Source organism: Euprymna scolopes, chromosome 21, assembly GCF_053919585.1.
Source record: "Euprymna scolopes isolate OS-2025 chromosome 21, ASM5391958v1, whole genome shotgun sequence".
Classification (NCBI taxonomy): domain Eukaryota; kingdom Metazoa; phylum Mollusca; class Cephalopoda; order Sepiida; family Sepiolidae; genus Euprymna; species Euprymna scolopes.
Window position 1 is genome coordinate 29,242,039 of NC_136502.1, and position 15,315 is coordinate 29,257,353.

Consider the following 15,315-nt stretch of genomic DNA (forward strand, 5'->3'; position numbering starts at 1 on the left):
CTCATTATAAAGGGTGTTGTTTTCATTATATGAATATGTGGTTTATTCCAGAGATGAACTTTTGGCATTCATAATTTAAATACAATATCGAGCGTATGGTTCCATGGCTGACTTGTATATGGTGCAATCTAAAGGTTCAATTTTCACAAACTTTATGCATTAAATTAGGCTATATTTCGGCAATAATGTGCCGAATGTTGTCTTCTAAGTGTGCTATTGTGTCTGGTTTATCAGTGTAGACATGGGACTTTACATATTCCCAAAGAAAATAATCTAATTACACAAACGCGGTGGCCAGTTGATGGGTCCATTTCGTGAAATTATTAATTCATCAAATATTTCTCTCAAACGCTGCTCATGTGTTAGTCTCGTAATGAATTGTCAAATCAAGCTGAACTCCAAATAATCGATAGTTGCCAAATCTGCAATTAAAGGACATAGAGTTTGCATGATTAACAATGCATTTTTCCTTTTTACTTATGAGTCACAGGTTAACAAGGTCCGATCGTTACGCGATGATAAAGGTTCATGAGTTGGCCATGTGGGCAGTGAAATAAGCACTTTCAGGATTAGAGACAATGGTTGAAATTGGGCAGAATTTGATTATTAAAGAAGATGGTTTGACAGAAATTTGAAAATGACCATGTTGTAGTCAACTGGGAAGCAGCTGTAACACATGTTGTGTGCAATTTCAATTGCAAAGGAGACAAAGATTAGGAAATAACTCAGACTAACTTTTTGTTTTTTTTACGGCCGTGACATCGCCCATGTGATCTAGAACGTTCTCTGTATCTCTCACAAGATCTCGAACGTTATCTCATCTCCCACAAGATCTTTGTCTTTCTCTTTTTTTATAGTCCTCCCCCCCTTCACTAGTGACGGCACTTCTCATGCATTTACATACGTGCATACGCACTATGTTATACAGCCCCATGGTATTATGTTCCACAGAAGGGAAGTTCTTGGAAAAAAACTTTGTTTATACAGATGATAAAAAAAAGGAAAATTATTTTCAGTGGTTGTAGCTAGACGAGGTTTTGGTGCGAACGTTTTACAGGGGAAGGGGGAACAGAGATTGGGGCTCACACAAGCACCTACTATGAAAATAACGAGACTAGTAACATCTTTTTTGTGATAAAGAGGCCATAGGGAAGAGAAGAGAACATCCCCACTAGATTTCAAAGTTGATTTTGTACGTTGTCAAAGCAGAAAATTGTGCCCCAAGTGATACCCCTGCAAATGTGCCAAGAGTAGTCCATCTTAGGTCGGATCTAACTTTTATATGGGTTGAGATACTTTCTGGAGCAGTAGAATGATCCAACCATAGTTAAAATACTATTTAAAAGCGTGAGAGACCAAGGAATAGTCTATTATATAAGTTCCTAGGATTTACCTTAACTCCACACTTGCAATGGGAGGCTTATATGAAATCCATTGCCAAGATTGCTGGAAAAATGTTTGGATCATTTTACCATTGAAACTTTAAATTTTGATGACGCTTAAATCATTTGTGCAGGATACGAACGTATGCCTCAAAGGAGAGATTACCTAATGAGAGCACCGTTTTGGACCACTTAACTATCGAACAGCATCAAGATAGATCTCATAACTCATCTTCCAAGATTTGTGGCAAATCTATATTAACGTTTTTAATCTCATTGCTGCATGCACGTTTTTTGTTTTTAATAATGGAGATTTATTTCCAACTGTTTGTTATATATTAAGCTCTTTTGTTTTGGCTACGGCTGAGTCTCATTTTTCTACTAGGTGACATTCTATGCTTATATCCAGCCCTGTAGACTAAATAAAACGCTTGTTTAATAATATTGCCTGTTATGTATTATATGTATCTATATATATGATGTTATAATCAAATTAACTAAGAACAACCCTTTACTTCAGGTAAAATTTCATATCCTAAATTTATCACTCAAAACAATAACTCAATTCCTGTGACTTTTTTGTTGTTGTTGTTTGTTTGTTTTTGTAACAATGAAGATACTTGTAAAGTTAAGATAATTTCTTTAATTTCAGCTCACGCTGTACAAAGAGAAAGAGAAATATGATTTCTACCCGCCAGTAGTTCAGAAGGAAACCTTACAGTTAGTGTACCCCAAAATGGGTAAGTAGTCGTCGTCGTCGTCGTCGTCGTCATCATCATCATCGCTGCCACCACCATCTAGCAGCCACCACTATTGGTTATTGTATCCTTCAACGCATTTGCACCCCTCAGTGATTGGATGACCGGGACCAATGTCCCATCGCCCCCCACCACCACCACCACCTCTGCATATCACTAACTGAACCATCTTATATATAAATAAAGATTTTGTTTATATGTTGGTCCGTTAGTCTCAGTTTTTTTTTGGGGGGGGGGGTTAAGATAATAGATATATTGCGGAATTTATCTTATTTTTAAATATCAGAAATATTAAAATCTCTGATACTTTTAGAAATGGAGAATACATTACATTAATAGTAAATGATTGCTTGGGTCCATTGAAGTGTGAAGCTCATTCAGAATCACACTATCTTTGAATAATGATAAAACAAAAACTGCTCGACATTCATTGTAACGCTTTTCTATTGCCGAGCGACGCCAGATTGCCTTGCTGAGCAGGCTCAGTGAGTCAGGCAGTCATGTGCTGTAAAGAAAATTCCAAATGGCCCACAAAGAAATGATATATCAAAAAAGTTAATCACTCGATATTAAATGAAGATGACAGTTTTGAACAGACTTAGTGAATATCGGCAGAGTTGCCCACCATCTGCTTGTGTTAGGAAAGAATTTAAAACAAAGTCTTGTTCTTAATTTTGTCAACAAGAGCATGGCAAACGCATGTCAGCGAAAGACACCCCACCTCCAAGAAAGCTTGATCTGATGATAAAGAATTGACTTAAATGGTGTGCAGGGGCAATTGTAAAAATATCAATGTTTGATAGCCAGTTTTGGGGAATGAAAGAGAAAGAAAATCGAGATTTCTGAAGAAATATGGAGAAGAGATAAAAAGAAAATAAAGATCTTAAGGGGGGAGAGAGAGAAGGATTTCAAGAGAAAGAAAGAAAAAAAAACGAAAAAAAAAGGGTAGCCTCAGATAGCCGGTGGGGGAATTGGTGATTCTGATAAAATTAGAAACCGGGAAGTGAAAACAGTCTTTTCCCCGTTTTCTGGCTGAGAGATGCAACGGTTGGTTTTCTATCTGGCCAGTTTAAAGACGCAGGTCCCTGCTCTGTGAACTTGAAGAATCCGAAAGCTTTGAAATTCTCAAGAGCAAGAAAGCTATTTAAAAGTATTTGATTTCAGTTAAAATACCTGCATCCAGAAAACCGTCTGTTTACTTAAATACAGAGAGGCTCTGAATTGGTTAACTTTTCTTTGCACAAAATATATATAGAATTGTTTTGCGCAAATAATTACTTTTGTTTATAAGAAAACGGTCGCTGAGTTTTCATTAAATATTGATTGCCTGTTGATCTGAGAGTATCTTAGTGTTTCCAGATCTATCCTGATACCCAAGCTGAAACTACAGGAAGCAGCATATCAGCCATCACCAGAACAACTATGAAGGAAGAACTCAACCATAATGTCTAACAACAAGCAGTCACCCAACATGTTAAAGGTATTGCCACACAGACTTAAGGCTGTGTGCGTTTTGTGTGCTCAAGGCATCAGAGTGGTAATTTCCATGTAATGTGTATCTGGTTGCATTTTGAGGGCTCATCACTAGACGAAGTTAAAAGTGTAGCCACCGGAACTTAGAGATAGTGCATATCGTTTTACACGTGTACACACCTTACCAGAGAAAGTGGGGTACATTTGTGCCACCACTCATGTGGAGGGTTACATTTATGGTCCTGTGACACAGGATCGTGCAAAGCTTTCATAGGGGCCTACACATAACTGAAACCTAGTGAACAAGTTAGGTAGAGATTGCATATTTACTGCATTCCCCCACAGAAAGATGTGACACAAGGTCAGAAGGTGTGGAGAATCAATCCAGCGACTCTAAAAAAGGGGCACTCTGGCCTAATAAAAATTGTCTGGATGGTCCCGTCATCATTCCCTAGTCGGGGCACCTCAGGCAGTTAGCAATAAATTTATTCTTCCTCAAAGAGGGAAGACAAGACCTGAAATACTACAGCCAGATAGATAAAAGGCCTCCATAATAACCCAGTTTCTGCGATTTGATATTTTTCTAGTCAAGAGTCTCTAAGCAACAGAAACTGCTCTGAGTCTGAAAGAGGAAAGCAAACTAACTTTATTTGTATCAAATATGGTTGGACTGCAGAAAGGATTGTAAATTTTATTAATGATTTCATGGGTGACATTTTTTTTTGTATCACTCTGTAATTGATGCCAGCAAAAAACGGTAGCTAATAACTTAGTTCTACCTATTTTTTAAGGATAACTTCCATATTTTACAAACCTATTTCAATTTCTAAATACTAATAATTTTCAGTGAAGTTACCTCCCTTGAAATTTAATGAACAAAATATTTCAAAAAGTTTTTGGTAATTCATATTTAAAAAAAAATCATTTTAATTAATCAATGTTAATAAATTATGTTAACATCTATTGAACTTATCTTTTTCGTGAGGAGTCAAAAAAAATAAAGATCAAAAAAGCATTCAAAGTGCAACTGAAAGCACTAAATAAAACTAAGGAGGCACCCAGAGCACTACTAAAACCAAGTTTTTACCCACCCACCCCCAGAAAAGAAATTATTTTTTAAAGCGAGCAGTGAAAAAAAGAAAAAAAACTCAGGAGGCCGCCACAGTACTACTAAAAGCACTAATTAAAATTAAAAAGGCCTGCGGTGCACTGCTAAAATTATTTTTTAAGTGTCTTATATTTTATTTTAAAATAAAACTACTCAATGATTTTACATAATTTTTTATTGTATGACCTTTTTTTTCATCACAGGTAAGATTTCGTTTTTTCATATGGGTAGAATTCTGTACAAGTACCTCATTTCTTATTTCAAAATGAAACTACTCAATGATTTTATGTGAATTTTGTTGTACGACTTTTTCTTTCCGTTAAGGGTTAGATTATTTTTTTTTTTCGTATGGGTAGAATTCTGAATAAGTACTTTATTTTCTTATTTAAGAGTAACTTATCTTGCCTTTAGTAACAGTAACCTGTTGTACACTACTTTTGTTGTAACAAAAGCACTTTGAAATAACAAAAATACTTATTCATGTAAGTAGAAAAGTAACTCACCTTGCCTTAAACACATAACTACATAACGTTTTCACCTGAATTTCATTGTTTATTTGTTTTTTGTTTTTTTGTTTTTTTGTTTTTTTTTCTTTCTTGTAATTAATTTTCTACTGGATCATTTTCTGTAATTTTTAAAAATTTATACTAATTTCGACTTGATATGTAAGTACGTAATAATGTTTTTATGCATTTATGTTCCACTTTCAAGCAAAATATAATGATTAAAACAAAAACAATTTCATAAATGTGTAGTAAAAAAAACTCAGGAAGCCTTTGGAGTGCTACTGAAAGCAAGATTTAACCGTTCCCCTTGAAAGAAATTTTTATTTTAAATTGAGCTGTGAAAAAAATAATACTCAGGGGGCCTTCAGAACACTACTAAAAGCACTAAATAAAAGTAAGGAGGTCTCCAGGTCTCCTAAAACTAAGTTCTAACCGTCTCCTATCTGTTTTATTAGATAATTAAATATGTCCTCACATAATGTGACAAACAAACAAACGTGACAAGCATACAGTTTTAGTATAATATAGATTTTTTTCACTCTCTATTGGTATATATGTGTCTCTCTCTCTCTCTCTCTCTCTCTCTCTCTCTCTCTCTCTCTCTCTCTCTCTCTCTCTTGATCTTTATTTCTCCTCCAACACTATGCAACCATCTCATTATATGTAATATCTAAAAAGTAAAAACGTCTTAAATTTTTAAAACAAAAACCTTTTAATAACTTTCTTGAAATGCAAAATTTTTAAATTCCCTAAAAATAAAAAGTGTTTACAATGAAATAAGGAACAGATTTTATATAAGTTTCATTTATAAATAATCAGTACATTATGAAAAAAATTGAGATAAAAAATTAAAACATCCAAAAACAAGAGAACTTTAAGAAACTGACAATAATGTTCTCGCAAAGTGAAAACGTCTATTAGATTAAATAGAAAGAAACAGTAGAAAACATTTTGCCTCCTGCCACTTTTGCATGAGGACAATATGTGCACGATTCACTCCTAAACTAATGAACATATACATTTTGAAATACAGCTGCTAAGCCTAAGGGTGAGTAATCTGGGCTATATTTAGTTTAGCTTTATGCAAATGGTACAAAGAACGAGTGGAAGTGCAAATTTAGATGTATTGGATTATTGTAAAAGTTTAACAATAGAAATTAGACATCAATAAATATTCTCCACATGTTTCTTTGGAGTTTCTTAAAGGTTTTTTTAGGGCATGAAATAGTCATAACTTTCTATTTGAAAATTCAAATATATCCGATGTGCATTGAATTTTATCCATAGTAATGAGACACCAACTGAACAAGAACCCCTGAGGTGCAATTTCTTCTTAAGAACCCTTAAGCTTAAGACTTAAATTTTAGACATTTTCTAAAATCAGAATCATGTGGATTTTGATCCAAACTGGAATAAGGATTCCAGGTTTAGTAGCATTATATCTTGATTTTAATCTTTGTAACGGAACATAAGAAAGCCACTTGAAGATAAGGATTCATGAGATGGATTATCAGTTGAATGATGAAGAGTATTATTAAAGGATTGAAAATGATGGATGGAATGAAAAACATTTGATTGTTTGCCAGGAGAATTTATGAAATGTATTTGATGACATTTGAAGACGACCATGTTGTAACCTGCAAGGAAGCAATCAGATGGTAATGTGTTCCACAGATGGGAAGTCCTAGATGGTAACAAAGTAGTCAATACAACAGAGCAATATTAACAAAAATAAGTTTTTCTTTAATAGATTTTTAGTTGCGTGCAAGCAACTCTGTAAGTCACTCCGTCGGTCTGTCTGTTGGTCTGTCCGTAACACTTTTGTGCTTGTCCTTTTTGGTTAAGATCAAAGGTCTGTTGTTAATAGATGCTGTTCTTAGTTTTTTAAGCTTTTCTTGGCCTTTTGGCCAAATCCTTTACCGACTGGCCGTACTTCCTCTGCCTGCACAACATCTAACAGCTCTTGTCGAACTCTTGTCCTCACTCCTTTGGGACAGAGGAAGACACTGGGTGAGCAGACAGGTCTGTATTTAACGTCCGTGTGAGGGAGGTTTGGAAATGCCGGACTTGAGGTGTCATCGAGACGCTGAGAGGCTGGCCTTCCTTAGCCACTACCTTCAAGACGATCAACCGTGGCACCCCGCAATGACTGCCGTCTTTCCTGACCTCATTCTCGACTCCGCTAATCGAGAGTCGTCACAGGCCACGGGGAGATTCAGTCTTCCTGAAAGAGTGCCGAGCTGCGCTAAAATGACTACCAGGGTCCAGCGACCTTGTGACTGCCACCCATAGGGAACTTCACAGGGATCTAGTGAAGGGGGCCGCCGCCGACTCGCTATGTGCGCGTTAAAGATCAGATGCGACAGAAGAAGGCTGCATCGCGTGGCTTTTGAAAGAAGATGGATACAGTTAGCAAGTCTGTGTGTACAAAGAGGGGCCAAATTTGAATATGTGTTTCCCACCTAGGTGTGGAGTGCTCGGTTCTAGGGTTTCTGTCGGATCCCCACCCCTTTACAATTCTACTTCCTTCAGCCTCTCGGCCAGCTGAATAAATCTTGTTTCTCTTATTAGAAAGCTTCCAAGACCCCCAACCTCCTCAATTTTTTTCTTTTACCCCCCTCCCCTCCTCTCGAAATTCGACCCAGCTTGGAGGAAATCAAACCAAACACTAATACCCCCCTCGCCGTCACCGTCAAATTTTTCTTTTCTCCCCTATTTAGGACACAACCCCTACCCCCTCCATTTCCTTTACAAATCAGAATGAAACGGGTGGTCAAGCATTTGAGATAGGGTTGGGAGGTCTTTACTAACCGGGGTCTTTTTTTTTTTTTTTTTTTTTTTTCCCCACCCCATATCCCTCGACACAAATGAAATTTTATTAATATTGTTATCTTTTTTGTATTTTTTGATATTAAAAAAAAAAAAATTTTAAATTGGGTTTAAGTAAGAAGACCCCCCTCCCACCACACACACATAAAGTCAAATTTAAAAGGGTAACCATGATTAAAGATGCTGGCTGAGAGAAAAATCATTTAAAATTTCCAATAGAGTCGAGATGGATCAACCAACCTCACCATCCCCCCTTCTTTTTGAATTGGCCTTGCGCCTAAGTTTTTTGTTCATTTTCCCTATTGTATTTTTTTTCCTGTGAATAAAAATTTAATATCTCAAAGTGTAGTATCTGTTCTTACTACATGCTGTACTTACTGTGATATAAAGTGGGGGATCACTTTTCTGTATCAATTTAATGTAAAATGATCACCCACTTTACAACCAGCCAATCTCAAAGCCATTCAAGTCATTCTCCAGATCATTCAAGTTGTTTTTGAAGGATTCCAGTTATTTTTTAAGCAATCAAGTCATTCTTATCAATTCATCCTTAAGTTCATTAAAGTCATTCTAAGTCATTTACTTTTTATTTATTTAAGTCATTTCAGCCCATTTTTCGGTCATTTTAGTTTATCTTTAAGAATTTCATGTCAATCCTACATTCACGCATTCATTCATTACACTGTGAATGTGACTAATGGCTATCGGCCTTATTTTTTTTAACTACAGTTCTTTCAATTATTGTTAAGGCTTTTGTAAATAGGTGTTTTCAGTGTAAGGTCGGATAAAGAGGTCAAGGAGGAAATTAACGTCAGAGTTCAGATAAACTGGATTCATCTTCTGCTTATTTTCATTTTCATGTTGTCTACTTGTTTATTCTTCTTTCTTATATATTTATTTAAACAAACCACATTCACGTCTAGTATGATCCAGAATATCTCCTGATATTATTTCTCCCCCTAGAATTTGTTTAGGATATGATCTCCTGCTCTATTAGCTACCATTAGAATCAGCCGTTTGTTCCTAAACTCACTCAGCCTCACCTAAAACATCCAACATTCCTAATCCGGCACAAGTCCATTCAATGTGAATGTGGGTTTACATACCTTGGCTAAAAGGTGAGTAAAAATCAGCTCCCTCAAGAGGATACTGTTCGACGAAAAAATACCTGGGAACACACCTGTCAGTATTCCCTAGTAGGGGTACATCAGGTTATCAGCAAAAAAAAAAAAGAGGAGATAATGCATCGAATCACCGTTACTTGTACAGTTTAATCGAAAATGAAAATATTGTTGGAATTTTTTTTGTACCAATAATAGTGTATCCCCCCCTGTTTACATTTATTATTTTTTATCTGGTTCTTGTATTTGATTTTTTGTATTTCGTATCTTTTTTGATTCTTAGTTTCGTACATTTTGGGTTTGTACGAAACTCCCTTTAATTGGAAGAAAAGGGAAATGCTAGCTCCATGATGAGGTCAGCGCGAGATTCACCCTCTTTTTTGGTTCCCGTGATGTGGAGATCGGACGTGTTCATTGCCCGCCGCAGACAAGGAATTTTCGAGCCTCCTTCAAAGAAGAAAACCCGGCAAGAATACCCCGGGCATGCGACGAGGCATGCTTATGAAAACTATCTCCATTTCTACATTTTGCATGTAATTTGAAGGAGTGACAAGGAATTTTGGAACCCCCTACAAAGAAGAAACCCCAGCAAGAATACCACAGACATGCGATGCGGCATGCTTCTGAAATCCATCTGTGTGTCTACGGTTTGTATGCAAATATGGAAGGAGAGAAATTTCTAAAAGGACTTTAAACGAGAAAAAAAAAAAAAGAAAAAGGCACGTGCCTGACTGGCTTTCAATTTGTGAGTACGCTCCTAAAATTTATTTCATATGAGAGTGTGATTAGGAAAGACTATTTTGCATCATATTGTTGTATTCATTCTTGGATACAACATCTTCATTATAAGTACCAGTGTTATTTTTTCATTATATGTGACCTTGGCGTTTTTTAAATTTAATGCCCGCAAAGGGAAAAATTTGCAACTAATTTTATTGTGAATAAAATCTCTTCTTCGTTTCAAAGCAAAACCTTTATATTTTATTCTTTACCCCCCCCCTTTTTTATTTCATGCTGTTATTTTTTTTTCAGGTTAGTTACTTTAGTGTCGAATTTATCTGGAAACAAGATAAAATTCCGAAAATATCGATAAAAAGGTTATATTGTACGTATCCGTTTTGAACTGAAGATCTCCGGAAAAAAATTTCACTTAATTTGATCGAGTATTATCTTTTTTTTTTTTTTTTTTTTTTTTTTTTTTACAGCAGAAAAACACGTTTTTATGACAGCACGTTGAAGGTAGCCATTTTGGATTTTTTCTTAATTTTTGTTTGGAGTTTAGAAATGCCACAGGGAGATAACTCCAGTTAAAGCGCCGACACTCCCTCCCCATCTTTAATACTAGCTTTTCTTCCTAAAAATCGAACCTTTTGCTCGGTATCATAAATTGTTTTTTCGCTGTAAAAAAAAAACTACTTGATGAAATTAAGTGAAATTTTTTTCTGAGAACTTCATTCCATAACGGATACGTACAATTTAAACTTTTTTCGACGATATTATCATTTTTTTAATGTCTTGATTAAAGTGTACAAGTACCGGTGCACCTCCCAAGACCTAACCGAAGCAAACCTCATTTCAACAAGAGAATGGCTCTGTGTGGTATGTGTATGTGGTATTTATTTGCTTCCCCACTGAGCAAATTAGGCACAAGGCCGTTTATTAATGTGGAGAGAGAGGGAGGGGGAGGGAAAGGGGAGACCAGCTCCCGAGAGGTGGGAAATGGGAGCTGGATAGTAACTGTTGGTCTGTAGGGTGATCCCTACATTGACCAAGGTCTGATATGTGGGGTTACCCCACATATGGTCTTTGCTTGCAGTAGGTATTTATTTGCTCCCCCACCGAGCAAATTAGGCACAAGGCCAATTTTTAATGTGAGGAGTGAAGGGAGGGGGAAGGGAAAAAGGGGACCAGCTCCCAAGAGGTGGGAAATGGGAGCTGGTTAAAGGTCAGGTATGTGGGGTTGCCCCCACATCTGGTCTTTGCTTGCAGTATCTGTCGGAACAGATACTACACTTTGAGGTATTTATTTGCTCCCCCACTGAGCAAATTAGGCACAAGGCCGATTTTTAGTGTGAGGAGTGAAGGGGAAATGGGGACCAACTCCCCGGTGAGTATGGGAGCTGGATAGTGACAATTGGTATGAAGGGTTGCCCCTACATTGACCAAGGTCTTATATGTGGGGTTGCCCCCACATATGGTCTTTGCTTGCAGTATTTGTTCCGACAGATACTACACTTTGATCTTGTCGCCCGTGCCGCACAAGGCGGGGGGGCTAAAAATATTAATGTCGTACGTTGATGTGCCGTTTTAGAGTCTTCATTATTTGTACACCATTTCTCTGTTTTATGCAGGTGTTAGTATATTTCTACCGGATATCGAAATGGCTGAAAAAAAAGTGAAAGAATGTGCTGCACTATGCGTCAAAGATGCAGCATGCGAAGGGTTTAGTGTCGTCAAGGATCACTGCAATTTTAACCAGACCGGAACTTACAACTTTCAAAACAAAATAACAGGTGAGATTTTGCTACTCTCCAACTTAGTATTTCTAACGTAAGTATGTGGTGGACAGAGTTTTGGAAACGACCAAGTGGATAAAACAACAATGCAATGGTAAGTGTTATTAATGGTGGCGTAAATTATTTTATCTTTCTTTTCCTTTTTATATTCTATTCTTTCTCAACACTTCCTTTCACTTTTCCTTGTTTTCTATTTATTTATTTATTCGTGCATTATTTGTATTATTAAAGCTAATAAACTTAAAGAACGTCGTATTAAAGATACGGCTTCTCATAAAAGATTAAGATACGCCCTGCCCTACTACTCATTAAAGGCAGGTGTATAAATTGAAAGAAAGGTAAAACTAAGATAAAAATGAACGTGTCTCTGTGTGTCTCTGTACGTTTCCCTACGCAATAACTCTGTCAATTTTCAGTCTATAGACCCGAAATTTGATATTCAGGGTACTGAGATTTGAGAAAATCTTTGTAATCGTGTTTCGGCCAGAAATTTGGAAGTTAAGGGGTCAAAGTTGAACGATTTAACCTTTGAGAACTCTACCAAACTCCTCCAAGAATTTTGGGTCTAAACACTTGAAATTATACATATAGGTTCCTTGGACATGGATCTAACTTAATAACTGGATTTGAGCCCAAAACAATAAATTTTAAGAGTTCATAACAGGGGTCAAAGTTTAAAAAATTTACAGCTTTTTTTTTTTTTGCTCAACATACACCTCCAAACACCCGAGCAACGCCGGGCTGAAGTGCTAGTATATATATATATATATATATATATATATATATATATATATATATATGTGTGTGTGTGTGTGTGTGTGTGTGTGTGTGTGTGTGTGTGTATATATATGTATATACAGTGATGATCATATTTATTGGCACGGTAAAATAAAAGTTAAATTTTGTCTAATAAATTCTAAAAAAGGGATTAAATTAAAGAAAATAACAAAGTATATTATGTATTTTTAACTGGCCTTTCCGATGCAGCAATCGGATTTTAGAAAAAATAAATAACAAAGGAACAACAAACATAATTGCAAAAAACCCTTGTTCAAAATTATTGGCACGATTTATTTAATAATCAATTGTATAGCCTTTGGCCTTGATTACCTTCCTCAGTCGCTTTTCATAGTTTACAACCAAGTTGTTGCACTCTTCAGTAGTAATTTTAGCCCACTCTTCCTGACAATAATCCTCCAATTGAATAAGATTCTTAGGCTTCCTTTGCATTACCCTCAATTTTAATGTTCTCCATAAATTTTCAATTGGATTAAGGTCTGGGCTTTGTGATGGCCACTCCAAAACATTAATATGATTGTCCTCAAGCCATTTCTTAGTCAGTTTAGCCGAATGCTTTGGGTCATTATCTTGCATGAACCACCAACGACGACCAAGTGAGAGCTCTTTAGCAGAGTCTTTCAGGTTTTCATCCAATATTTTAACATAATCTTCCTTTTTCATGCTACCTGTGACCTTAACAAGTCGCCCTGGTCCAGAGGCAGCAAAGGATCCCCAAAACATCAAACTGCCTCCACCGTGCTTCACTGTGGGTATGGTGTTCTTAGGCAGTAAAGCTTCGCCAGATTTTCTGTAAATATAAGACACTTTATTATGGCCAAATAACTCTATTTTCGTTTCGTCAGTCCATAGAACACGTTTCCAGAATACAACATCTTTATCAATATGACGTTTTGCAAAGGCTAGCCTTGCTTTCAGGTGCATAGGCTTCAATAAGGGAGTCTTTCTCGGACGACATGCTTTTAAACCAGCTCTCTTCAAAACTCTACCAACTGTATGTCGAGATACATTCACTCCAGAGGTGCTCTGTTCATCAACAATCTCCCCAACAGAGATCCTTGGGTTTTGTTTTACTTGTCGAACAATTTTCCGTTCATCTCTTGGGGAAAGAATCCTTTTTCTCCCTCTACCCTCTAAACTCATAACGTGGCCTTGCGATTTGAACTTGTTTATTATGGCTCTAACAGTGGATTTGGGAAGGTTTAGCTTCTTTGAAATCTTATCATAGCCCTCCCCATTGGTATGGCATGCTACAACAAGCTTCCTGACGTCTTCGCTGTGTTCCTTAGTTTTAACCATGGCGATTGAAAATTATAATTTAGTCACTTATAATAGTTTAAATAAATCGCTATCTAAAAATTATCTGAAAAAAATTATTCATTGAATTAGCGTTAAACAAGCATAATATGGCTATAAAAAAGTTCAGAAAGCACGTAAACCGGAAATTGATTGATATTATACTGATACTAAAAGAAAAACAAAGCCGTGCCAATAATTTTGAACAAGGGTTTTTTGCAATTATGTTTGTTGTTCCTTTGTTATTTATTTTTTCTAAAATCCGATTGCTGCATCGGAAAGGCCAGTTAAAAATACATAATATACTTTGTTATTTTCTTTAATTTAATCCCTTTTTTAGAATTTATTAGACAAAATTTAACTTTTATTTTACCGTGCCAATAAATATGATCATCACTGTATATATGTGTGTATATATATGTATATATATATGTGTGTATATATATGTATATATATATGTATATATGTACATATTATGTGTATATATATGTATATATGTATATATATGTATATATATATATGTATATATATATGTATATGTATATATATATGTATATATAAGTAGCTCCAGTTCTCTCCAAACTCTACAACAAATGCCTTAATGAATCTTGTTTTCCGAGCTGTTGGAAAACTGCTTCTGTAGTATCAGTATTCAAGAATTCTGGCGAAAGAACTGACCCATTAAATTATCGCCCTATTAGCCTCCTCCCACTTTTTGCCAAAATATTTGAGACCTTAATTAACCATGCTCTAGTCCAGCACCTAAGATGCTAAACTTCTGACCGACCATCAATATGGATTTAGACAAGCCCGTTCCACGGCAGACATCCTCACTGTAATCTCTGAACGCATATACCATTCACTGGACAAAGCGGGAGAGGGCAGAGCGGTAGCTCTAGATATATCTAAGGCTTTTGACAGGGTATGGCATGAGGGTCTCCTCAGGAAGATTAGGTATCTTACGGTATCACTGGTAGAATACTTAACATAATTAAATCCTTCTTAGATAAGAGAAAAATCCAGGTTGTCCTCGACGGTCGTACATCTAAAAAATATGATATAAATGCGGGAGTGCCCCAGGGATCTATCCTTGGACCTCTGCTGTTCCTGATATTCATAAATGACCTCCCCCGACAAAATTGCCTCTGAGATGGGTATATATGCTGATGACACCACACTCTATAGCAGGCACGACAGGAAAACAAATGAACATATATCTAAAGTAATGGCAGAAACACTAGAGGATGACCTCCAATCAGTAGTGGAATGGGGACAAAAATGGATGGTAACGTTCAATGCCACCAAGACAAAACTGGTTTCAATTACAAGAAACCTTCTCTACCACCTATAGCAATGGCCAACGACTCTTTATCTGAGAGTACGTCTCTCAAGCTCCTTGGCCTAACGTTCACAGGAAACATGAGCTGGAACAATTACATCGAGGGCATTGCCAGGGCCGCTGCAAGGAAGGTGGGCTCTCTCTACCGTGCTAGAAAACTTCTAACACCCGAAAGTATCCTGTACCTCT

At 36.4% G+C, this 15,315-nt stretch overlaps 1 protein-coding gene across 1 annotated transcript in view; it reads left to right on the forward strand.

Annotated features, from left to right (window-relative positions):
- Window positions 1-15,315, forward strand: part of LOC145242757 (uncharacterized) — a 46,767-nt gene that overhangs the window by 5,057 nt on the left and 26,395 nt on the right. Inside the window, exons 4-5 of the mRNA XM_080105897.1 lie at window positions 2,035-2,122; window positions 11,529-11,690. Coding sequence (XP_079962023.1) covers window positions 2,035-2,122; window positions 11,529-11,690 — 250 coding nt within the window. The remainder of the gene's footprint in view (window positions 1-2,034; window positions 2,123-11,528; window positions 11,691-15,315) is intronic.